The 27,022-nt window shown below is 39.0% G+C and overlaps 1 protein-coding gene across 5 annotated transcripts in view; it reads right to left on the reverse strand.

Moving 5' to 3' along the window:
• The window catches only part of LOC106062824 (E3 ubiquitin-protein ligase PDZRN3-like), a 211,580-nt gene that overhangs the window by 79,674 nt on the left and 104,884 nt on the right, over positions 1-27,022 (reverse strand). Inside the window, exon 1 of one of the 5 annotated variants that reach the window (XM_056025575.1) lies at positions 1,736-2,260. The exons of the other annotated variants lie outside the window; for them this stretch is intronic. Within the exon in view, the coding sequence (XP_055881550.1) occupies positions 1,736-1,843 (108 nt within the window). The 5' untranslated portion in view covers positions 1,844-2,260. Of the gene's footprint in view, positions 1-1,735; positions 2,261-27,022 lie in introns of those variants that run through there. 5 annotated transcript variants of the gene reach the window in all.

Raw genomic sequence — 27,022 nt, forward strand, 5'->3', positions numbered from 1 at the left:
ACCATCAAAACGACAATGTGAACAGTGTTTGCGAAGCCTCCAAAGTTACTTTGCAAGTATTGGTGAAGTCTCAAAGATTGCTTTTTTTAAAGTGTTTGAGAAGCCTTCAAAGTTACGTCTGCTTAAGTAGAGCAGAGAATTATGGGAAATGGCGAAGACGGAAGTACGTAATCAGAGGAATGTGTTGAAAGCGGGAAGAGAGAGAGAGAGAGAGAAAGAGAGAGAGAGACGAAGCTGGATCGACTTATCGAGGGCTGAAACCGAAAAAAAAAAAAGAAATGCAAACCATTTGGTGATAAACAAGATGGAGTCGCTGAGTGATTCAAAGTTGTCGAGTGATTCAAACAGGTGAGCTAAACAAGAGCTATCGAGTCGGGTGCACCTATTGTTCCAATAAAAGGACATTACAAAATGTGCCCTATATGCCATACACCCAGAATTCTCCTGTCGGTAAGAGGGGCGCGAGAGTGTTTACGCACAGCGCCCGGCGCCACGTAGCCTGTCTGAGAGAATGGGTTGTTTGGAGTATACCCTGAGTGCATTGAAAAGGGCAAAGTCCTGAGAGTAAATTTCAACAAGGCCTGGAATGGGGCAAGGAGTCCCGTCTCGAAACGTGAACCAGAATTCTCGAAGCTTATATCAAGAAGTCGTGTGTTAATGGTAGAAAACTGTTGGGATTAGTGCAAATACATTTTAGTGTAATACATTTTAGTGTAATACTTAAGATGTTTAGAGAGAGAGGAGGGACTAGCAGGTAAAAAATGCACTAAAAATAGGTATGTCTTATGGAGTGAGAACAACAACAACAACTTAAAGCGGTAAAGCGCTTGGCTTCCGAACCGGGGACCGGGGTTCGAATCCTGGTGAAGACTGGGATTTTTAATTTCGGGATCTTCTGGCGCCTCTGAGTCCACCCAGCTCTAATGGGTACCTGACATTAGTTGGGGAAAAGTAAAGGCGGTTGGTCGTTGTGCTGGCCACATGACACCCTTGTTAACCGTAGGCCACAGAAACAGATGCCCTATAGACCACAAGGTCTGAAAGGGGAACTTTTTAAAAGCAAAATCTTTTTTTTTTTGTAATCATTAACCAGACTTAACGTCCACATCTGTAATAAACGTACGTGAACAGTCCTGATCCTTGTATATTTCTATGAGAGTTAAAAAACAACAACAAACAAACAACAATTCTGCTTGCCTGTAGACTGTAGTATACGTATATAAAATTAGTGTTTCTCAATCTTTCTATTGTCTGGACTACAAATATTGTATATATATATATATATATATATATATATATATATATATATATATATATATATATATATATATATATATATATATATATATTAGGCTATGATAATAGTTATCTTGCTTCACTATGTATCAGACTGATATCTTTCAACATCATCATTGTTCTAATCTTCCATCTCCGCGAATTAGCTCGTGTTGCTACAAAAGACTTGAAAAATATTTTGTATCTCTTGCTAAGAAGATGTAGTTATGTAAATCGAACTATTACTATATCCTTATAACTTTCCTACTCTTTCTTAATGTACTTCTAATCCACCAATGTGTTTACCTCTGCACCCCAGCGCAATCATTTTTCAGTTACTTTTCGCAATTTTATTTGGTTTTTATTTAATTATTCTTCAGAAGAAAAAAAAACGCGAAACTTTGCAAGTTGTAAAAACGATACTCTAATTCAATGAACAGATAAGACTTAGTAGACTTACCGATTTCATTTTTTGACAACAGGTCACACAAAGGTTAAGTTCGAGAAAAACAGGAGCCATAAATCCAATGTTGACATTCAAGGGTCTTACTTGACTCAAGTGATTCATCAACTTCTATCTGGACGCTTCAATGGAACAACACGCCATGTCCTCGGCAAAGATCCACAGCTGCACAATACACTCGTCAAATCATGCAGGATAGAATATCACAAAGTCAGAGAGAATCTTATACCATCATCGTATCCTAGATGGCCTGCCTCGTGACTCTCTTCACTTAGAACTTAAATTGGAAGCACCACTCGTGAATACTGGCAAACAATGGTAACGTGTTCCCTCGTCAGCCTCCAGATAGATGCTACAATCATTACCGGCTTGGAATTCGCCCTGAATGGCGTTCACGAGACTCCGTAAATGAACCGAGAGCAGAAACAAGGGCATCAATACCACAAATGTAACAGTATCGCAACACAGAATCAATACATCAATGAAACATTTCAAATATTGAACGTCAAAATTGTATTCCTTGCACTGACAAGTGTAACATTAAGTTAAGCTAACAAGTGACTGCAGGACATAACTTGAGAAAATGTTTTTATTATTTATTTACTTACTTAGCTAACATTCAGTTTTTTTTTTTTTATATCCTTAAAGGCTATGTCCTATAGCGCCAAATATAACCACAAGCACTCAGTATAAATATCACTGAAGCAAGACTGTTAGTCTTTAAATACAATCACACTGACTTGGTCCAGAATGAGAAATACCGTACACGTAAGTCCACTATAAGAACCACACAACAGTCTTGTCTACTACGAGATGCGGATGCGACCACCTTCGGGCGAGAGGAGCAACTTCAATGTGACTTGCTCAGACCAAACACAAACTTGGCCAACCTTCACAGCTGACGGATTCCTCAGGTTTCCAGGGACTCTACAACAGATTAGGGGTTAGGCGGAAAAAGGGGGGGGGGGCGAAGTGGCAAAGTAAGAGATGGAGTGGCGGGGGCGTGGGGGCGATAGAAATAATGTCCCCCCCTCCCCAGCACCGGTGATAAAAATGATTCTTCCTGCGTGCCCCTGGTAAGTTGATCCTCTGACCAACGCTAGTCACTGGCCAATCACTGACATGTATACACTGTGACACTCCGCTTGGCTTCAGTAGGGAAAAAAAAAAAAGAAACAAGCGCGGAATGGACGTGTCAGTACCCCATCATCTCCTTCCTCCGCGCCCCTCCTCATCACAACTGGCCCCCCCTTCGCTGGGAATATTATCGCGACATCCAGCGCCCCATCCATCTCCACTTCACATTTCAATTCAACGCACGCCCCGTTAGCATCTTCGCCCTCTTGAAATAAAAAAAAAAATGGCAGAGTGACTGGCAGGCGACCTTGACCTTGCATATCAGCCATGTAAGCAACCGGGCTCATCACTTTGGACAGGCTTCACCGGCAGCGGTCAGTGCTAATTGAATGACCACTACAAGCCAAAGAACAGGTCCATCAACTTTCATTCTTGACCTTTCAAAGAATCGAAATTCGAACAAAAAAGACAAAAACAATCTCGACGAATATATAATGTAGATAGAGAATGCAGAAATAGTTCTTCTCTTTACCACAGTATTTCATTCATTTTTCCAGTTTCTTACCAAGATACGCCGCTGTGAAGAATCTATTTCTTTTTATGAGTGGCAATGTTATCACAGAGAGACACAAAACCTGAAAATGTACAATATTATTCCAAGATTCTAACGCATTGTAGAAGACGATGAGGGGGGGGGGGGGTGTGGCAGGGCTCGCTGACATAGCGATAAACCTTTCGCCGCTCCCCCCCCCCCCCCCCCGTTTTTCCCCTTAAAGGAAATGATAAGTGCTCATCCGTGACCTGGGCAAGCGACGCACATCCGTGCCAAGATATGACGCCGCGTCCACGCTACAGCTACCCACGCGTGCTGCCAAAACGGACGGACGCCACCTTTTTTTTTTGTGTGTATGTTTTACTTCACCTCTTCAAATTCTGCGCCCCCCCTCTCTCCCCCTCGCCCCAATCATCTCCGCGTCTGTGAGCATTTACAAAACATTCTTCAACATCGTGACAGCAACAGTTGCAAGACGCGGTGGGGTTTTGTTTGTTGACGGGTTCTCACGTTCTACTGGGAGAGGATGCCGCGCACTTTTTTTTTTTTAATTTGAACATGCATTCTTTTTTGTTTCCCGTGACCGTGTCCTTGACCTTGTCTAAATAAAATTCACGCTTATTTCACGCAAGAATAAGGCACAATTGATGAGATTCACAGTTTTTCTGTAGAATCATAATTGAAAATCAGTTTGATGTTCCGCCTTTGTAATCGCCCCCCTCCTCTCCAACCGTTGTATTTTTGTTTGGCAGTATCGTCAAGCATTATGAAGCTGGGCAGACGTGTGGCAGATTTAGTGTAGGTGTCTGGGTTAAAATGGCTGCAGGACAAAGACTTTATCTGATTGGACGTGACAAAATACGAGGGAGACACAATAGATGTGTGTCTGACAATCGATACAGACTCATTTCACACCCGTTAGATCTTTTTGTGTCTCGCGAGAAGGCTCGGCTAATGAACACATCTTAGTACAAGAACGTGGAGTGCGAGACTTTTTGGTGTGAAGTGAAACTACAGTCTAGCAGACGGGAAACACACATACACATACTATCCTGGTTAAAAGTGTGTGTGTGGGGGGGGGGGAGGTAACCGTTAACATACAGTGGATTCATTTGAAAATACCTTTTTTTTTTAAGAAAACAAATCATGCACCACGATACCATAAGGCCCAATTTTAAATTAAACTGTAACATTCTATCTGCAAAACATGAAATGAACAAAGGTTTTTATAGCCCTCGACAAGATGCTCGTAAAAAAAAACAACACAGTTACATATCCACCAATAAAGAAAATATACCAAAAGACCAAAAGACCCAAGGGAGGTAATCCCAGAGACATTGATAGAAAACAGAACGTGGGTGACTTTTAGTTAGTAACTGTGCATTGACTCATGCAGACATGATTATATCTTTATAGTGTGGCCAACACTCCTAAGGTCATGTGTGTGTAAGACAATAAATGGTCTATGTCTCGGTAAACGTTTCTAATGACTGACCATGTTGACCAACAGGTTGAACTGGACCTGTCAGCGAGTTAAGCACTGGAGAAAGTCGTCTGTCCGTCGCACTAATCCAGTAAGTCAGTTGGTTGAGGTCAGGCTTCTCATTATATACCATACATCTAAATTAACAAGAACCAGTGGCGCCGCCTAGGAGGCACACAAGGGGTACTTAAGTAGAAAAGTTTCAACACTTTTTTTTCCGATAAAGCATTTCTCGAACTAGTCTAGGTGTATTTTCAAATTGGTTCCATTTATCCTCTTCTATTACCGCCCATTGCAAACTTTTAGTTTTACAAAATGCGGTAACGGGTCTACAACATTAGCGATACTACGGCCCCCAGGTCTCGCTCTCAAGGGAGGGCCACCATAAAAATTCAAATGTATATTTATTATCCGGGGAAGGGGGGTGATGCACCTTTGGATTTAGTGGTAAAGAGAAGAGACAATACGTATATAAACTGAAAGAATACAGAGAAATGATTTAAAGTATATACTTGTTCAATTAAGCATAATTAATGGTTTAAATTGAAAGGAAATATTTGTGTGGCATTAGTTTGTTTGAATAATAAATACAGTAAATATATACGAGTTTGTCGTATTTTTTGGTTAAATCACAGTAGATCTACTTATCCACCCCCAAGTATAAAGACTTAGAAAAAAAGGCACAATGAGCATTACAAAATACGAGCAAAAAGATTTTTTTTTATCTTTAGAATAAACCGTCTTTAAAATGTCTCATTCTTCTTTTAAATACAAGCGAAGTGAATGAAACCTAAGTGTTCAATGCTGATAGTTGTCCAGCTAATTCTTACACAGGCTCCCCCCTTCCCACTTACTTAAATATGGCCCCTGATAAGTTTTATAAATTTATGGAAAATGTTCTTTTAGTAGAGCCATGTCTCAATAATTTTAAACTGTTACAATTCAATAGCATTTTTTTAAATTACTGACCGATGAGAACAAAGTCAAGGTCTTCACGTCTGTTTCAGTAATGAACTTGACATTGACATTATGACCTATATATAGAAAACTATTTTTTCTAATTCGACAATGATTGTTGGTGGATACTATAGAAGACTCAACTGCTTTTTTATTTTCTTAAAATAAACATTCAACTAATATAAAAATGAATTTTGCGGACTTGATACAGACAAGAAAACAGTCTGATTAAAACAGATACTGCTTTGAGTGAGCCTTTCTCGGCGTTTGCGACATTCGATCCAGCGCAATAATCAGACATAGCAAAGTTGTGTGCCTTCCGATTTACAAGAAAGGTCAAAGACCACACGCTAACTATGACGTCAGCTACTTTTAGCAGTAAACGTGTAACACTAGACAGGGCAACGGGACTGCCATTTCGATGATAAATCCCATTTGACACTTTTGTCTGACCAAACACAAAATAAGAAACAAAAGGTACGATCATAAAACACATCAAGCTACTTCCGCCAGTTTGTCTAGTACATCCGGCCCGATAGCTTGTAGAAATTAGTGTCAACCGGGTGCCGTCTTGTACCGCCTGCACCGCCTTTTTCTATTTTCACCACCGACCATCCCCACAGCTCCAAAAAAAAAAATACCCCATACACCCGCAATGTAAAAAATATATGTCTATAAAAAAAGAGAGGAAAAAGGGGGGGGGGGGCTGTTGATAGAAAGATTGAGTTAGTCCAGTGCTCAACCCTGCCCTCGATAGAATCTCGGGGAATTGACTGCTCAAAATGTAATGAAAATATTACGACTCTTGTGAAATGGAGATGGCCCACATGGGAGAAGGGGAATGTTATTACGATCAGGGCAGACCACTTGACACTCAAATTAGGACTTGCCTTGCTAGAGGAAATGTACAATAAAAAAAAAAATTAAAAAATTGGCTCGCCACAGGATAAAAAAAACAAAAACGCGCACGAGTGAACTCTAAACAGATGCAAGAAGTCGAGGCCTGACGCGAGGGAAATAATTCGAAGCAAGTTTGTATATGATAGAATTAGTACTAGATACGATGGAGGGATTAGCCTGTGTACATGGTACTCGAGTTTTCATTTGTAGTGTGAGCAACGTAACTGCATCTTTGTCCTGACAATATGAAGAAAAGTGTTGTAATGTCCAGTCTTGTCCAGACAATATGAAGAAAAGTGTTGTAATGTCCAGCCTTGTCCAGACAATATGAAGAAGAGTGTCGTAATGTCCAGCCTTGTCCAGACAATATGAAGAAAAGTGTTGTAATGTCCAGCCTTGTCCAGACAATATGAAGAAAAGTGTTGTAATGTCCAGCCTTGTCCAGACAATATGAAGAAATGTGTTGTAATGTCCAGCCTTGTCCAGACAATATAAAGAAATGTGTTGTAATGTCCAGCCTTGTCCTGACAATATGAAGAAAAGTGTTGTAATGTCCAGCCTTGTCCTGACAATATGAAGAAGAGTGTTGTAATGTCCAGCCTTGTCCAGACAATATGAAGAAAAGTGTTGTAATGTCCAGCCTTGTCCAGACAATATGAAGAAAAGTGTTGTAATGTCCAGCCTTGTCCTGACAATATGAAGAAAAGTGTTGTAATGTCCAGCCTTGTCCAGACAATATGAAGAAGAGTGTTGTAATGTCCAGCCTTGTCCAGACAATATGAAGAAATGTGTTGTAATGTCCAGTCTTGTCCAGACAATATGAAGAAAAGTGTTGTAATGTCCAGTACCACATTTTTAAAATTATATCTTTTAACACAAGTTCGCCTTTTTGTTTGATTCAGAAAAGCTACGAAACTCAGAAAACGTACACACAATTAAATTTCGTGATTTGTAAATGATCATAATTCAAACACTTCAAGGCTAAGATACTATACCGACAGTCGTATGGTATGCGCTCTGGACTGTCGTCTCGGTGGTCCCGGGATCGAACCCTGGGGTTCTAAGGGAGGTTCGGACTAGGATATAATAATAGTGCATTCTTTAGGAGAATCTGAAACATGTACAAGAAAAAAAAAATATAGTTAACAGCTCCCAACCAGAGAGGAGCGGCCACTTCAATGACTCATTATGAAACAATGTATCTGTAATGAGCAATCATTTCAACAGAGGTCACGTGGTCAAGTACCTTCAAACGTTTCCTCTTAATGATCACTAGTCTAGTGATATATTGGAGGATAACGGTCTTGACCACCGTACACACTCTTGAGAGCGGTCAGTACTGATCACTACTTCCAACCCGTTACGTTCCCGTGACGTCACTCTAATAGTGGATGACCTTCCTGGACCTCCGTGTCAACTTGTCCGACACCTTCCACCTCAGCAGTCTGCTTTTGACCATCAGCGGAAATTCGCTTAGTTACTACTTCCGGTCATTTGAGATTTACACGTGACAATAAAATCAGTTTGGTCAAGCTGGCGAACTAGATTGTAATATCTTGGTTACTTCCCTTCTCTAAGATTTCCCTCCCCCACTTGTCCATTCCCTGTCCACCCCTTCTTGCCTCCCTCCCCCTCCCAGCAGTAACCCTTCGTGTCATAATCTCAGAGCGAGGAATGAATTCATTTGGGCCGCGGTGTCAAACAAGACGTTTTCAGCCCCCTGAGGCCACAATTGTCAAGGCCGGTAATTGGCCCTTGTCAGGCTACACCGGACGTTTATTTTATTTTTTTAGACAACTAGTTAAAGAGTCGCAGTTCTACACTGACCACTGGCTAGATAAGACTAGTCGCAGTTCTACACTGACCACTGGGTATGAAGACTAGTCGCAGTCCTACACCGACCACTGGCTAGGAAGACTAGTCGCAGTCCTACACCGACCACTGGCTAGGAAGACTTTCAGTGTTTATAGGAATACTATAATGTTTATGTCACAAGAGATGGATAGATGGATAAATAGAGGGATAGAAAGACAGAGAGGGGGGGGGGGAGAGAGAGAGAGAGTAAGAGGAAGGTAAAGAGGGAGTGAGAGAGAGAGAGAGGAACATACAATAAATGAAACATTGAGTTGTTCAATTCTATAAACAATCAGTGTTTACCATTATGATGTGCGTCCGATATTACTAACTATATAAGTATATATTATAAATGAATTATATTACTAACTATCTATATTATATATGGTGTATTTGAACTCTGCAGGATATAATAACATTAACCCATCAATCCAACGTTAACCCATTAGGTCAAGAACTTACAACTATAACACACGACTCGTTAAATATAACATCGTAAATGTCAGACGCAACGAAGACCAGAAACAGACACAAAGTAAATCTACTTCCAATGACTTGCTAACAGAACACATCTTATATAAAACATAATGTACAATATCAAAAACTATGTAAATAATGAAAGGCAACGAGGATAAATGTGTGTTATAGCCTTTTGTTGTTGACTCGTGAGAAGCTTGACTTCAACAAGGTCTTTAAAAAACACAAACTATGCAAGTGACACATGAATCTTGTTGAAGGCGACTAACTAAATTGTATTGTTTTGTACACGTGTAAGTGAATTTTCAGGAAATATATTTTCAGCATTTTTTCTTGGGTAGCAATGTCTTTTTCTTTCCATTTTATTTCATGTCTTTATCAAGCTGCTATTTCCACACACCATTAAAAAGCTCACAAAATTCTTTAAATGTAAGCCTACTAAAAAAAAAAAAAAGCATCAAATGTTCCCAGCGGTATGTGAGATTAGAGAGTCGCTTTGACATTGCCTATATATATAAATGTTAAGTTTGAAATGACTGGCGAAGTTGAGCTCTGCGCTTGGCGTACATATGTGTTGTAAAAATAAATGACGCAGGATCGAGTATGACGTAATAGCCACCGGTGGGTCCGTTGGCTTCCCTTGTGAGATACGCTGATGTAATACTGTATACGCTGATGTAATACTGTATAGTGTTCACCGAAACACGCATGGATCAGTGTTGGTTTCCGTCTTTGTACAACTGCCACCGTGGTCCCAGTTTTGAGCGGAAACCCACTGGCTAGACACGAAACGTAATCACGCTAATGATTCGCCAGGGGCGCAGAGGTAAACAAAATCACGCACTCTCACAGGCGGATCCACGCAGCTGGAACACTCAGTACAGCCAGTTGATCGCAAGCAGCAACACGGACAATACAGCCCCGGCCTTAGCCTCCAGACTTCTGCCTAATCCTCCCCGTGTGACTTGCGCTGGGCTTGGGGCTGTGATGAGCGGCCACCCTGACAGGGCTGTCAGCACCCGAGGTTGAAGTAATCGCCAGTTAGCATTCCAGAGATTTGAAAACTGCGCGTGTGTATGTGTATATGAGTGAGTTCAGATCTATCTTGAATTTGTGGAAAGGAGAGTCAAAATTGTAACAGTTGTCAAGCTTAAAGGCCAGCCGCTCAACTATTTTTTTTAAGGGGAGGGGGGGAATAGTGAGGTTGGGATGGAACAGGTGGTAGAAGAATGCTAGGTAGTGTGGAGCCATAATGAACAGATATAACACAGTTCTTATGTAACACACGCACATTATCAACACACAATCTCACTCACACCGAGACTAATCGTCATACAAGGCCTCAACACTGACCTGTGTCGTGGCAAGGAGCTATTGGTCTCAACTGACCACAGGTGGCCACGTCACTGGTCTCGCTAACACACTCACTTGTACACACACACACACCAATTGTAAGTGTTAAAATATTCCTATAGAACAGGGTTCCCCAAACTTTTTTTCATTAACAGAACACTTGGCACATCCTAAGTATTTAGCGGAACACTTTGCTTTATATATTTTTTTAGAGAGATAAATTTACAGGGTGGCCTACAAGTTAATCATCACAGTACTTCTTGGAAACAGACCTCTCGGAACAGTTTGGGAAACACTGCAGTATAAAAGATAAAGGGGAATTTCAAATAGTGTTGCCAGTACTCGATACAAAGTCATGTAACAAAACGTAATCGGCTATTTTATTTACTGTCTTGAGCAACATTATGATTCTTTTTCAAGGTCATGATCACAGTCAGAGTCGGATGTTAGTTCTCAAACAGTAAGGGGGGTCAGTGAAAAAAAAAAATATCGTGTGGATTTTTTTTTTCATGATATTGTACAACAGGCGTGTCCAACCCTTCTCTGTTTTCTAAAGCATCTCTCCGACAATGAAAAACTCGAGCGTAATTTACAATTTGGGAAGAGTCGAACGTATGATATTAAAATTAAGTAAGAGAGAGAGAGAGAGAGAGAGAGAGAGAGAGAGAGATCCGCTGTAAGGCAGACATAAAGATATTGTCAGAAAGAAAAAAAAAGATGAAACTATATTTCGTTTATCCCAGTGCATTTAAACTGAAAACAAAAACTTTATTGAGTTTGGCATAACCCTCCGACTCCATCCACAGGACTTCTGCTGCTGTGCGCGGAGTGTGTGCGAGTAGGTATGTTTAAGTGCCCGTGTGTGTGAGTGAGTGAGTGTGTGCATTTTGGATGTTCTTACAGACAGGAGTGAGTCACAATGTCTGGAAAAGTTTTTCAGTTTAAAATACTCAACGACCTAACCGGAACTGTTTTGTTTTTTTCTGATGGGATAAAATTGGCTACTATCCCCCCCCCCCCCTTTTTTTCTTCCCCCGTTGAAATATTCTCGAAAGTGGGAGGGTATCGAAGACGCCCAGATAGGATAGTAAAATTGGAATAAGAATTCGAGGAGTTGAAAACTCAATGAAAACACTGGTTCAGTAAGATCTAGTTCAAAGGTATCCTCCAATATACAAATGTGACAAATCTCTAGCATGTTAAGGCAGAATAAAGCAGCGGTGAATGGACCTTATTCACCAATTGTAAACAAACAATATTTAGTCACGTGATCTTATTGATAAAACAACGAAAAAAAAAACTGTCACGTGACAACCATCATGAATTAAACATGAGATCGTAAATTATATAGAAGAGATAGAGCACCACGTAACTAAATGTTGTTTGTTTACGATTGGTGAATGAGGTCCATTATTGGACAGTTTCAGACAAAGGTCAAAGGTTAGTCACAGCTATCTGCTCTTTGTTAACAGTTTGTGTTTTTTTTTCATTGGATTCTACAGGGGCGCTAGAAGAAACATTGGACTGGACTGTGTTAGTTTATCAAGACTTCCGTTTTCTGCACGCCGGATACACCAAAAAAAAAAAAATCTTCCATTTGATATTGGTCACTAGAGCTGGTCAATATACACCCGGGCAAAACATAGGATTCGTAATGAAACATTTGTTTTAAAACTACGACAAGTAAACTCGCTTCTCAGTTGCGGGGGCTCATTATTAATGCCGGGCTTGTCCGCCAGTGTGGTAGGATCAGCACTGGCTTCTGTATAAGAGCTGTGGATTTATTAATGTAATTAATTTATATTTTGTCATTATACCTGAAGCATTATGGGCGCATTTTTTATTTTAGACTTTACTTTGGTTTTCTATAGTTATGATGTGTTTGGTGTATTGCACTCATTGTAATGACACATTTCCGTATGGTCAGTGTTGAGCCCTTCTGTGACGAATGGTCTGGGCCAGCGTGACGTCACGCAACACAAACAATATCAAGTTTACCGCATGTTGGTCTCAGCCTATTACATCGTATTGCTGTAATCTATAAAACAGTCGTAGGTGGCTGAGTGGTTAAGCGCCTGAAATCCGTACAGAGGGGTCTAGGATTCCGATCTCGGTGAAGACTGGGATTTTGAGCTTCGGGATTCTTAGAACGCTCTTGAGTCTAACAAACCTTGATGGGTACCTGACATTAGTTGGGGAAAATAAAGAAGGGTGTTGGTTGTGCTGGCAACATGACACTCTCGTTAACTGTGGGACACAGAAACAGATGTCCTTTGCAGCATCTGCCCTATAGATCACAAGGTCTGAAATGGACACTTTTTTTTATATAACAATGTAGCCTGATATTGAGACCTATTGGACCATTCCGTATGACGTAGGCTATCTTGAGTAAGGTCTGGTGGATAGTTTCTACTTTTACCTTGACACAGTGACACGATTTCAGAGAAATGTTGGTGTTGACTTTAAAGCAAGGTTTCTATCTGCTCTAGTATCTGCTCTATCTACAACCACTTTCTCACCAACGTCTGGCTTTAAAACGCCTTGCCCCTCCCTCTTCTATCGGCATCTTTGTTTTCACCTTTTTAAAAAAATTATCTTTGTATGTCGGTGATTCCTTAGATCCCAGCATGCTCACGTTCTCTCCCAAGTTTCTTTCACACTCCTTTCTTCACTCCCCACCCTCTCTCTATCTCTTTTCCTCTCTCCCTCCCTCTCTCTCCACCTCTCCCTCTCTCTCTCTCTGACACGCACATTTACGCACAAGATTTTCTTTAAATGAAATAACAAAAAAAAAACAATGTGTCTGGTATAGTTTATTCGAGACAAGAGAAATACTAAACGGCCAACGCAAATTAAAAAGCGATTGTCTGCGTTTGTTTTGTAATATTTCTTCACTGGTTAGTGCTCCCACTTTTTTATTTCTTTACTTTTCAATGAAGCAGGCGATCAGTTATTTTTCTACCCAACATTCTTGCGACATTCGTAACGGTTCAAAGAAAACAAAATGTTAATATTTGGACTCCAATAGTTGGGTTACCTTTTCTTCTTCTTCTTCTTTGGTCTAGCTCTCGCTTCTTCCTCGTTGCACAGAGCACAACCTTTTGGAAAGCACGAAGCTCGTGGAGCAGAAAGTCAAGGCGTGTCCACAACAAATAAACGTGCTCCCTTTGGGTTCCAGAGAGTACAGGTAGACAGCCCTCGTACGACTGGCTCGGTGTACTGCATAGAACCGAGAACACTAATAGAGCTTCTTACAAATAGTGGGCACAAAGTAAGCCAGTGGATTTTCTTTCGTAAATGTTTAAAAAGGCATCAAAGGAATAGATTATTCGCAAGGCAACTTCGAATCTTCTATTCTACAAAACCAAGCTCTGGGACAGTAGAAGTCTATGGCTGACCATTTGTACTGATAGTCATTGGCGTAGCTAGGAATTTGCCATCATTTGGGAGCCCGGGGAGGGGCTGGGTTACCTCTTTAGGGACCCCAGCATTTTGACAATTGACATCATGACATGAGGTAATGGCGTTATATTTAATATTTAATAAAAAAAATTATTTCGAACAGTCATTTGGGGGCCACCCTCAAGTGGGGACCAGGGGAAATTTTCAAATCCCCCCTCCATAGCTACGCCACTGGTCAGAGGCATAAATCACGACAGTAGTTCTGGAACTAATACTGAGGCGTCTTGCGAGAAGACAGTAGGCCATTTAATTTAATGTTTTTTTCATAAGTTTTGTGTACAAAGATAAATACAATACTAGGAGATGAGAGAGAGAGAGAGAGACAGGGAGAGAGAGAGAGAAAGAGAGAGAGAAAAAGAGAGGGTAGAGTCCAGCAGTTCCCTGTGACATTGACATGGAGTGGGTTCATTATTTGGACGTTTTGCTCCAGCTACATGGGTCAAGCCATTGAATTTCGGAAAACCATGACCGCAGAGTGGCCACTGGTCAACAATGTCGCGTAATTGCAAATCTCCACACCCCGCGCCTCTGCTGTCAAGAGTGTGACAGGGAGGCAGCGGAGTGCACGTGTCACGTGACACGACATACTCGTGGTCAAAAGCAGAGGGTCAGCTGTGTTAGACCAGCGGTCATACAGACGACAATGAATCATTCCCGTTTTCTTTTTCGAAGCAGTGAACTGAATCATGGCGACGAGTCTGCAAGGTCATAACGACATTGGTACATAGCTCCTCCTTCGTGGTCCAAGATGAGCACATTTCTCATTTCCTATGGACTCGAAGATGGCTGTAAAGTCCAGTCCTCGCTTTAAAAAGCCGGCCGCATACGTGGCCTTGGAGTATATTGACGATCGACATCCTTATCTTCGCTTTGACCTCAATGACATCTTCTCTGACCACTAGAGCGGAGACAGCGGGTAGATATTGGCCAGCTGGTAAGCACATGTAGCAAGTTGTGGAGTCCCAATATCAGGGCACAGGGAGAGGGTAGAACAGAAACAACGATTAAGCCCCATCCTTCCCACCAAAAAAAATGAATTAAATAATAAGGAACTAAAAGAAATTCGCTTTGGTTTGCGTCAAATCGAAATTTAAAAAATCCTAAAGTTTAAATCAAAAAGAAAATGTGGCCTCCCCTTTTGTCTTTATGTAACATCTTTGTTTGTTATATTTGTTTGTTATATTTGTTTGTTATATTTGTTTGTTATATTTGTTTGTTATATTTGTGTGTGTGTGTGTGTTTGCATGCTCGGTCGTATTGTTGCCTCAGCTGAAAGTATCATGACCCCAAAACATGTCCGAAACCAATGCTAATCAATCTTTTGTGGCACCACACAAGATCTGTTGACCGTCTTTCTCCATTCTTCCATGTCTTTTGCCTTGGGTAGCTCTCTTTCAATGATAGACCCGTCCATTCTTAGATGTCGTCTTTCCAACGCTTTCTCTGTTGGTCTCTTCTTTTTCCTGGTACTGTTCCCTGAAGGAAGGTCTTCGCGAATCCTGATGACCTTGTAATATGGGCATATATTTTTAGTTTGCGTTTTTGTTGTTGACAGCAGGTCATCGTTGGGGGGGGGGGGGGGGGTTCAATCGATGTACTGACCCTGTCTCGTTCGTATTTGTATGTGATACCCAGGATCTTTCCGTAGCATCTCAACCCCACTGCTAGGATCCTCCGCTCTAGTTCCGCAGTCAGCGTCCAAGATTCGTAAGCTGGGACTGGGAACGCATTAGTCTGATATTAGTGTCGGGGGCTAAACCTTTGCCTTTGCAACTCATATTTAAATAACAATATTTCTCGGCCACTTTGTCAAACGTTGGAGGATTTATAAAAAGGTAAATCCAATGCAATGACTTTATTCTTTATATACAGTGCTTTTTTTGTAAAAATAGGTGCCGGTACTCAATGATGGATTGCCTTATATTTAACTATTAATAAATTAATAATAAACGTTAAAATACAAGAAAAGTAATAATTTGTCCCCATATTGTAAAAGGTGCTGGTACGCAGTACCGGTGCGTACCGTCACAAAAGGCACTGTTTATAAGTTAAAGGCCTACTTGGATATAAACAATGCATAAATAGGTAGCCATTTTTTTCTCGTAAGACGAGATGCCGAAGATTAGTTTTAAAATGTATGTTCAATGGTTTATCTTATCATATTTTTAGATTACAAAATATATGAACTAAATACTGTTTATGAAAGTTGATTTACTCCCTTGAAATTATCTCCCGTTTCCTCTGCCTCAATATCTGCCTCAATATCGTCAAGGATGAAGAGCATCCAGTAAGTCGTTCGACTCGTTGCGATATGATGGACGTGTCTCTTGGTTAGCAACTACTTACGTCACATGACCTTCAAGTGTCCGCAGGCCGGATGTTGTTTCATAAAATTAAAATAAATGTCGTGCCATTCTGTCAGTCCAGAAACTAGCGCAGAAAGTAGGCCATCCACATACACACACTCACACGAACGCACAGTCACCCAATGATAAGCTAAGATAAGGACTCTTATTAAAGACGTCACATCAATCAAATGAAACTCGAGGATCACGCATTGATTTTCTTTTACGTCCAGGCTCTTGAGATAACTTAATGGACACGTGACGTTCAAACTTTAAAGAAATTAGTTAAGACTTGTTGATATATAGAACATACCATATTATAAACAAAAAATAGTGATTCAGAAGTCTGAACAAGCAAAATATTACTTTTTTATATAATTGAATATATATATATATATATACACACATAGATTTCAATACTGGAATATTTTTCCCCTTTTCTGTATCAAACAAAATGACTTATTTTACCACTCACTAATTAATAGAATGTTGTTGTTGTTGTTGTTGTTTTTATATAGATTCATGTTTTGATACTAACAATGTTTTAATGTGCAAAGTTTTCAACTTAATCTGAAAATGGAAAGCGAGAGAAATAACGTGTGTACAAAGTTTGTCCCTGACAGACGGAGTTGATATAAGTTGATATTAGTTAATATAAGTTGATATTAGTTAATATAAGTTAATATTAGTTAATATAAGTTGATATTAGTTAATATAAGTTGATATTAGTTAATATTAGTTAATATAAGTTAATATAAGTTAATATTAGTTAATATAAGTTAATATTAGTTAATTTAAGTTAATATTAGTTAATATAAGTTAATATTAGTTAATTTAAGTTAATATTAGTTAATATAAGTTAATATTAGTTAATATAAGTTAATATTAGTTAATATAAGTTAATATTAGTTAATATAAGTTGATATTAGTTAATATAAGTTGATATTAGTTAATATTAGTTAATATAAGTTAATATAAGTTAATATTAGTTAATATAAGTTAATATTAGTTAATTTAAGTTAATATTAGTTAATATAAGTTAATATTAGTTAATATAAGTTAATATTAGTTAATATAAGTTAATATTAGTTGATATAAGTTAATATTAGTTGATATAAGTTAATATTAGTTAATATAAGTTAATATTAGTTAATATAAGTTAATATTAGTTAATATAAGTTAATATTAGTTAATATAAGTTAATATTAGTTAATATAAGTTAATATTAGTTAATATAAGTTAATATTAGTTAATATAAGTTAATATTAGTTCATATAAGTTAATATTAGTTAATATAAGTTAATATAAGTTAACATAAGTTAATATAAGTTAATATAAGTTAATATGAGTTAACATAAATTAAATTAAGTTAATATAAGTTAATATTAGTTAATATAAGTTAATATAACTTAAATTAAGTTAATATAAGTTAATATTAGTTAATATAAGTTAATATAAGTTAATATTAGTTAATATAAGTTAATATTAGTTAATATAAGTTAATATAAGTTAATATAAGTTAAATTAAGTTAATATAAGTTAATATAAGTTAACATAAGTTAAATTAAGTTAATAAAAGTTAATATAAGCTTTGTAAAAGTTGCAGTCAGTTCTTGTCTTGTCAAAAGTTTTGTAATAAACTGAATCCACCACAAACTATAAAATAACTTTTTTTCCCCCAGTATGATGGCAGGGTTTCAAACCTATATCCAACGACGAGGCTGTTGGTGAGGGCAAGTCATTTCGTTTTCCCCTTTTGACGTATTTTTAATAGTAATGCAAAACCTAACAGCTCTAAAAGAAACATGATTGAAGTGATGAACAAAATACTTGATGAAAGGATCTCTAACTAAGGTCTCATTTTAAAACAGTACAACTGATCAACTTCAAAGGAACATAGGGCTCTTATCTGGTACTCGCTAAAAACTCATTTCGTTTGACTGTTGGGTAGCTATACGCAACGATCACCTGTACCCGTTGTCTTGAGAAGATTAAAACTTTAACGGGGTCCCAATGAAAAAGGAGGTGTGTGGGGGGGGGGGGTGCTACTTCACCCCAGGTGAAGCCAAGAATCTATTTGACTTCCCAGGGATCACGACGTCTTCAATACGCCACCTTCTGTTTGGATCCTACAAATAGCTGTTCGCACCTCTTGCATTGTATGCTCTCTTGTGAGTAGGCACAAATAGAAAATTAATATTTGAAATCGTCAGTTGAACGAGTAGAAACGTGGGGGGGGGGGGGGGGGAGAGGGGGTAAGAGAGAGACGTTAATAAAGAGATAAGGAGGGACATAAATAAAAGAGGCGTGGGAGAAACGACTGGGCACATCAAAGAGCACTCAATTAGGTCACGACAGAGTGTGAATGAAAGACAGGACGGGTGTTGAGACCTGGTCGTTGCACAGGTGCTGATTGTCTAGGTAGGGGGGAGGATCAGTCAATATAAAGGCCCTTTAACCCTCGATTCCTCTGTAATCCCCGGCAACTGATTAGCTGGTAGTTATTACTATTTGATTAAAAGAAGCAAGAAGGTAGGGCGTGCAAAAGGGAGGGGGTGGTTGTGGAAGTATTCCGTTGAGTATATGATTGGTGTGTGTTGGGGCGGGGGGGGGGGAGAGAGTCAGAGAGAAAAAAGAAACAGGAAAATCTACACCTGAGAGGTCGTAAACTCGAATGTGGGAGTCTATTACAGTTACTGATGCCGTGCTGACTGTGGGCGGTGGTCATTTATAGCCTGTCCACCTGCAAGTGAAACTTTGAAACCATCCAAACACATTTGGTCATCACTTTGTATCAAACAGATATTGGCCGAAATACTTTCATACGTCACACTAGCACGTGATCATAGCAAATTAAAAAATAAAGTTGAGCAAGCATGTGACCTTATCAGACCCAAAGTTTCGTGTCTCAGACGAGAGGAGGACTATCATGACATTATTCACTAATATATATTTCACTAATATATATTTCACTAATATATATTTCACTAATATATATTTCACTAATAATATATTTCACTAATGGCCCAACACAAGATGGGCACTTGGGTGAAGACTGAGTTTTTTAGGGCGTCTCGGAATCCACCCAGCTCTAATGGGTACCTGACATTAGTTTGGGAAAAGTAAAGGCGGTTGGTCGTTGTGCTGGTCACGTGACATCCTCCTTAACGGTCGGCCACAGAAACAGAAGACTCTTTAGATCACAAGGTCTGTAAGGAGAACTTTACATAATCATGAGTTATATCTAACCCCGAAACTAAAACTGGGTTGAAATTCGAGACATCCTACAGTCACATTAAAGACACGCCATTTTCATTTTTTAAGCCTCATTTATTTTTTGTAATGATCTGTAAATAATAATAATAAACCTAACCTTGTACAAAACCTCACTTTTCTATACATGGTGATTGTTATATAGAATCAGTTCTACGAGAACACTTTATATTAATTCTCAGGCGCAAAGAGAACTCGCTGGGTTTCGGTCAGAGAGCGCGATAACAGGTTAGTGAGCGATCAGAACCTCGATGTTAAAAGTTGCGCAAGTGTTTTGTGTTTGTAGGCATTCGCCTATTAGTGTTTACTGTATATATTACAAGTTCATGTGTTTGTATGTGCACGTTGGTGTGCTTAAAGCCCTTTTTGCCTGTCAGTGTTTGTTTGCGCAAATTCATGTGTTTGAATGTGTGTATAAAGTACTAACTAAAAATAAAAGAATCTTAAATGAACAGTTTGTGAACTGAACTAGTGTACAACACTGAACAACTGATCCCTATGGTGACCTTCCAGTAGGCCCTATAATATTTCAAGTCTCAATTTTAAATATATTTGAACTAAACAAAACCAATAAAAAAAAAATAATGTCTCAAAGTGTAGGGAAATAAAAAGATTATTTGTTCCAGGGTCAAAGTTCACGACTACCCCCCTCCCGTCTTAAAGGTGACGTGTGGACTCACCATATGCTAGTAGCAAACATTCAGCGCTGAGTCAAACGGATGGGTGAGCTAAAGTAGAACTTGGGGGGGAAATGGTACAGATGAAGAAAAAAAAAAGGAGGCGGGGGGAGATTGTTGGAGGAAGTGGTAAATTAAAAAGTCAGGTAGATAGCGACGGAAAGAAACGGATAAAAGTTTTAAGCGACACATTTTAGGGGTAGCAGATAACGAAGTGTGTGTGTGTGTGGGTGAGGGGGAGAGAGAGAGAGAAAGAGAGAATGCGAAAGAGAGAGAGAGAGAAAGAGAGAGAGAAAGAGAGAGAGAGAAAGGCTGTAGAGATAGGAGTACAAAATATTAAAATTATTGGCCGTAACGATATGACTAAGTAATTCAAGTAATGGTTACTTCAAGAATTTACCTATAGAAGAATTAACATTATTGCAATGAAAAAAAGTCTGTAATGAACAGTCGTGAATTTTTTTTTATATTCAAAATAATGTTTTGTGTACATCGACCATGTTGAAGTCATATCATGAACAGATTTTGTTTTCTAGATTTCAAACAAAAAAATGGTCGAATTGTCTAATTCCTCTAGTTCACGTGTGTACACACATACATCTACTCTACTCATGAATCTTCTTGTATTTTTATATTTCCAGCCCTCTACTTGGCCTCCTCTTCCTCTGCTTGTAAAACTGACGAACTCGCCCTGTTCCCATCCACATTACCAGTTTTCTCTTTTCTTTTTTTTTTTTTTTAGGTCAAAGGATTAACTCGTGGCCTCAAATCAAAACCCCGGCAAGGTAGACGAGACCAGCAGGGAACCAAGCCGCTACCTTTGGAACCGAGGAACTTGTCTCGCGAAAGTAAACATTTTGATTCCTGCAATCAAAATCCAATCTTGGGGCGTGCTGAGGGAGTTTCTTTCTTCATTTCGTTACCCCCCCCCCCTCCACCCCACAACCCTCACACCAGCGCCCACCCCCCTTTCCTCAACTCTGTGCTACTAAAACATCTCCCTGAATAAACCTTTAACTCATCTTTTTAGACTTCTTTCTAAAACCCGTTCACGGCCTCTACCTTCATATTTCTGACTTCTCACTAACATATTGCTATTTTAGGAAAAAAACAACAACACTCTTTCTGTCTTCTTTCTTTGACACCTTTTTTTCCCCTTCATCTCGTGGCTATTTTAAAACACAACGAGATTTAACGAAAAATTAAAAAAAAAGTAAAATACAAAGAAACAAAAAAAAAAAAAAAAAAAGAAAATTAAAAAAATGAAAGGTTTGGGGGGGGGGGGGGGGGAGAGACAAAAGACTGATCGATGCCCCCCCCCCCCACCAAAAAAAAAAGTCAAAGTCAATGACCAAATAACAAGCAGATATATAAAGTGTCGGAAGGGGGCAAACACAGGAGAGTGTTAAAATGTTGAGGAGTTTTTGAGAACCTAACAGTCGAATGAACCAATCTAATGTATTCCAATGTAGAGATTTCTAGTGTCAATGTCTGAAAAGCCTTTGCGTGAGTGTATTTGTGTTAGCGTGTAAGTGGATATATGCGTGTACATTTGTGTGTATGCGTGTATGTTTGTTTGTGTGTGTGCGAGGATTGAAGAAAAAATTACCCCCCCCCCCCAAAACCAGGAAATAAAAAATTCACAAACATAAAAATCAATATTACAAGCATGTCACTGTGAGAGGATCCGCAGTGTCTCCCCATTCTGTCGTCTCTTCAATGAACTACTGTGTGAAAGTCATTTTAGAATGTCAAGGTCAATACTTTGTAAAAGTTTACAACAAAAAAAAAGGTAACTATTCTAATGCATTTCAAGTCTCCAGCCAGTGAACCGTGTTCACTTAAAGATTTACCTGAAGTCCGAGGCCCGATATCGAGTTCTAAATACTTGGCGAGCACACATGCAGTCTGTACATGTACTCACTGAAGCGTTACACCCGTGTACATTGGCACCCGTAAAGATTCACGCTCACTCCTAAGTACTGTACATAGTTCCAGAATGTACTTACAGTACTGATAGTAGGAACTGGGGCTAGCAGATCGATGGGGCGTTGACTCGTGTTTCCCACTTGTCAAAACAAAGAGAAGGATGAAGATAAATGAGAATAGATGAGACCAGAGATCGAGGGTGTTTTTTGTTTTTTCTTAAGTCAAATTTATGTTATGTACCTACTTATAACTCGAAACACGCACACGCACACATTTTTCTTGTAAATTGCCACAAATGTTAGTTAGACTCAGGGTCAAATAATAATGTCCATTGTCACCTCGAGGATGAAATAACATAAAGCGTGGGGCTGTCACGTGACTTTTTGAATTTGTTTTTGCAAAGTTTTTTTTTTTTGTGTGAATAGAAATATTTGTAATTGGAAAATGTATCAACTTAAGTGAATACTCCTCTTTTTCACCAGATTTTTTTAAGAAGTCCATTCTCTGCTAGTGACTTTGTAGTGTTCAAGGTCAAGGACGTCCCTAAACAACTCCTCAGAATGTTTATAATGACCATTTTTGTTATAGTTTGATCATTAAATCTGATATTGTACTATTTAACTGGACCGTGACTTTCATCCACCCATTAAGTAGTTTATGCATTGATCCCTGTTTCCCTGTTCTTCACCCCCCCCCCCAGTGTGGTAGCCAGGGTGAGGGATGAGGGGGGAGAATTTGAAAATTTCCCCGGACACCCAAATAAGTGTTTTTACATTAAATATAAAATATTACGCAAAATGAAGGGCCCCCCAAAGGGGTCAAGCTCTCCGGACCCCCAAATGATGGCAAATTCCTAGCTACGCTCCTGTTCAACCATTCACTTTTTTTTTCTAGAAAATACGTATGTCTACGACAGAACTGACGCGACCACCAGGCAGCGTGTGGCTTTGAGAACTCAACATTTCAAAACTCGGTTGATGCTCGAGCAATGATGCCACCACCAAGAGACTCTGATATGGAAAGAAATACGCTCAACTTTCGACAACGTCACGCGTAGCTAGCGGTGAGACTTGAGACAAGTTTCTAATTTAAAACATTTCCTTTTGTTACCAAACAATCACTACCACATAATCTGAATAAGCATTAACGACGCAGGCCAAGCAAAGTCCAGTTTTAGTCCACTAGATTTGAAAGAAATTAGTTGGGGGGAGGGGGAATCCAGTCAAAGTCAATTGTTCAAACCTGGAATCGCATTTCTGTCTCGTATCAAGTAGCACTACATTTTTATTCTTTGAAATTTCCCGCTTTTTTTTTTTTTTTTAAGTAGTCTATTTATAGAAACCAATCAAAAAGCGAGGCCAACACACGGAGGGATTACGCTGCAGGTTACAAAATTCGGAAATAACAGACTTCATGGCACTGCTGAAGACGAAAAAAGGTATCAGATGAACTTGGATTATTCCACGAACAAAAAGTTTTAATCCATGAAAGAAATCTAGAAATAACTAAATTTATAAACCTAAATGTGCACCCAAAGTCTCAGGTAAGTGCCACATTGAAACAGCCTTTTAAACGTCCGAGTGTGTAAACACGAGACTAGATATCAGACGACAGAACAAACAAAGACGTGGCTTAACACTTGCCTAATTAGTGGAACTGAGGCTATCTAGACATTCACGAGTAATGAACGGCGAGACGTCACGTGCCTGGGCTTTGGCGTGATTTTCGAACATCAGACGAGCTCTCGTGACGTGGTGAAAATTGACGTCTGCTATCAAATATGATCAGAAACATTAACACTAGCCTTCCAGCGACTATCACGCTCGGTATATGTCATTAGCCACCCCAGAAAGAAAACATTGAATTGACCTAGATTCGCTAAGCGTTTATGTGTTGTTTTAGTGTAGAAGTTGCAGATAACAGAAAAAGGAGACATTAATAAAAAGAGTAACACCTTTAGTAAAATCACTAAATTTAGAAAGCCTTCTGGACAGAAGACTCAAAAGTAAAGTAGCAATCATACATAAAACACTGAACCATAATCTTCAAATACAAAAACAAAATTTAATAAAATACTCTGAAAGACACAAAGATAAAGGCACATTCCTCGTCCCATATGCTAGGACAAATCTGTACAAATACTCCTTCTTCCCTAGTGCTATTAGAGCATGGAATGGGTTGCCTGAGCTAGCCAGGAAAACCAGTGACTTGGCAGAATTTAAGTCATTGGTTAATATGCATGACTAAATGCATGACGCGTAGGACGTAATCATCTTCTTTTTTGAAGTAACGTCTGTATTATATAAGATAAAGGTTGTCTACCCTTTGTTTTTACCGGTCGTTCTCGATTTGTCTCTCTTCAGACCAAGTGACAACAGTGCTACTTATGACTTGCACCATTCACAACCAATCTCTAACCTCTTCACCATATAAACACACACACACACTCCATAACACCCTTGATTTTATTAAAATGGCACATAGTATTGAAAAATATAGTCGGAATATGAATCCAGAGATTTTTTACCTTTGAAGAAGGATTAGAACTTTCAACTTTCAAGGACATTCTAAAAATAGATTAATAGGTCAGAAAAAAAAAAGGTGGGAGAGGTAAAATAAAATAAATGTAAAGGCACCTCTTGCAGACCTTGTGATCTAACGGGCAGATAATGTAACGGTCTAACGAGGGTGTAATGTGGCCAGCACAACGACCAACCGCCTTTACTTTCTGCAACTTATGTCAGGTCCCCATTAAAGCTGGGTGGACTCAGTTCAAAAAAATCCAGAAATACATAATCCCAGTGTTCACCGAGATTGGAACCCGAGATCCTTAGTTTGGAAGTAAAGCGCTTTACCACTCATTCACTACGCCCCCCCCCCCCCGAGAAGAGAGTTTTACAGAAGGTACAAACTAAAACTAGCAAACATAGTAAGGTGAAATGTACCTTTATTTCATGGACAATAACATCTCCAACATTTTTTTTTTCATAGCATCTACCAAAAGTTTTCATTGAAAGAAATACAATGCGTCACTTCCAAAACATCTTTAGCTCCACATTATTATCAAACAACCGAACTGAGCTCCAAAACATCTTTAGCTCCACAGTAGTATCAAACAACCGAACTGAGCTCCAAAACATCTATAGCTCCACATTATTATCAAACAACCGAACTGAGCTCCAAAACATCTTTAGCTCCACATTATTATCAAACAACCGAACTGAGCTCCAAAACATCTTTAGCTCCACATTATTATCAAACAACCGAACTGAGCTCCAAAACATCTATAGCTCCACATTATTATCAAACAACCGAAATGAGCTCCAAAACATCTATAGCTCCACATTATTATCAAACAACCGAACTGAGCTCCAAAACATCTATAGCTCCACATTATTATCAAACAACCGAACTGAGCTCTTATTCGAAAACAATCCATGCCTCCAAATTGTTATAAAAAATCAAATTGTCTTCAAACCTTGAAACTCATCTTCCAAATCTCACAGATTGTATTCCAACATTCTGGTCAAAAGTTATTAATCTATATTGTATATATTATTGATTGGTTACATTTATGGTATTTACAATAGCTTGATGGGTGATTGTGACCTTTGTATCTTACAGTTGTGTAACACTTAATGATTTTAATAATAAAAATAAACTAACTGATACAATTTCCCATAATATAAGATGTTTGAAAAAAAAAAAAAAAAGAAACTCGTTATTTTCTTTCTCTAGATCTAGTTCATCGTCAAATTTGGAGGAGAAAAAAAAAAAACTGATGAAAAGCACAAAATCTAGATCAGGCCATACTGCTTCCCCCCCCCCCCCTCCCCCAAAAAAACCTTAACAGGATCACCTCCCCCTGGCAATTACCGACATTCAAGTCGATTGTTGCACGCTAGACAGCCATTTTTTGATTTTGTGCTCAGCGAAATTTTGACCTAATTTAGATCCATTGAATCGAGGCCACGTAGATCTTCAAACTCGTTCACTTCCTCCCCCCGATATAAGAAACTACTCCCCCCACCACCCCTCCTTGCCCTGAAGTTGTGCTCATTATAGAGATGCTGTTTATTTCTCTAGCTAGGTATTTAGGCTTTTGAAGAGGCAGGAACCATTAACACAAGAAAAGGTCCACAATCATCTTAAGTGGTCACGTGGAGGGTATCTGGAAATTTAGGCACCGGATAATTAGGCACCGGATATTTAGGCACCGGAAATTTAGGCACCCGGAAATTTAGGCACCCGGATATTTAGGCACCCGGAAATTTAGGCACCCGGATAATTAGGCACCCGGAAATTTAGGCACCGGATAATTAGGCACTTTTTGACAAGGCGGAAAATTAGGCACCGGATAATTAGGCACTCTTTAATTAGCGACCTTAATTTTGAAAGTAGTTTTAAAATGTTAACGTATATGTTATCCTTAGGCTATGGGCTATCGGTGACGTTATAAAAAAAATAGCAACTATAACAATTCTAACTGAATTTTCATGATATAAAAGAAAAACTGACAAAACGAGGAAAAAAATGACAATCGTGAGAATGTGTGGAAAAAATGACTCCGGACTAATAGTCATTATAAAATATAGACCTCACAGGATTCAGGGAAGGGGAGGTAGAGTTGATTCTCCTCTCATTGCTTCCTGACCTTAGCCCTTCCTCCTCTACGCACTCCCACTAAAGGAAGAGGATTTTTGGCGGGTAGATGTTGAAGTAGGTCGTGAAAATGACGCAATGAGTCTCAAGGCTACACACTGGAGTACAGGGCAGGGTACAGCATTGAACATAACTGCTAAAATGGAAGTCTGGAGAAAATTGTCTTCTTATAGTGGGAATGGAGATGAGCAGGGTGGATTTGCGTGCGTTACTTATAGGAATTAAATATGTTGATAAACTAAAGTAGTATACATATTTTATAATAGCATTAATATCTATTAT

The sequence above is a fragment of the Biomphalaria glabrata genome, chromosome 4, assembly GCF_947242115.1.
Source record: "Biomphalaria glabrata chromosome 4, xgBioGlab47.1, whole genome shotgun sequence".
NCBI classification, from domain to species: Eukaryota; Metazoa; Mollusca; class Gastropoda; family Planorbidae; genus Biomphalaria; species Biomphalaria glabrata.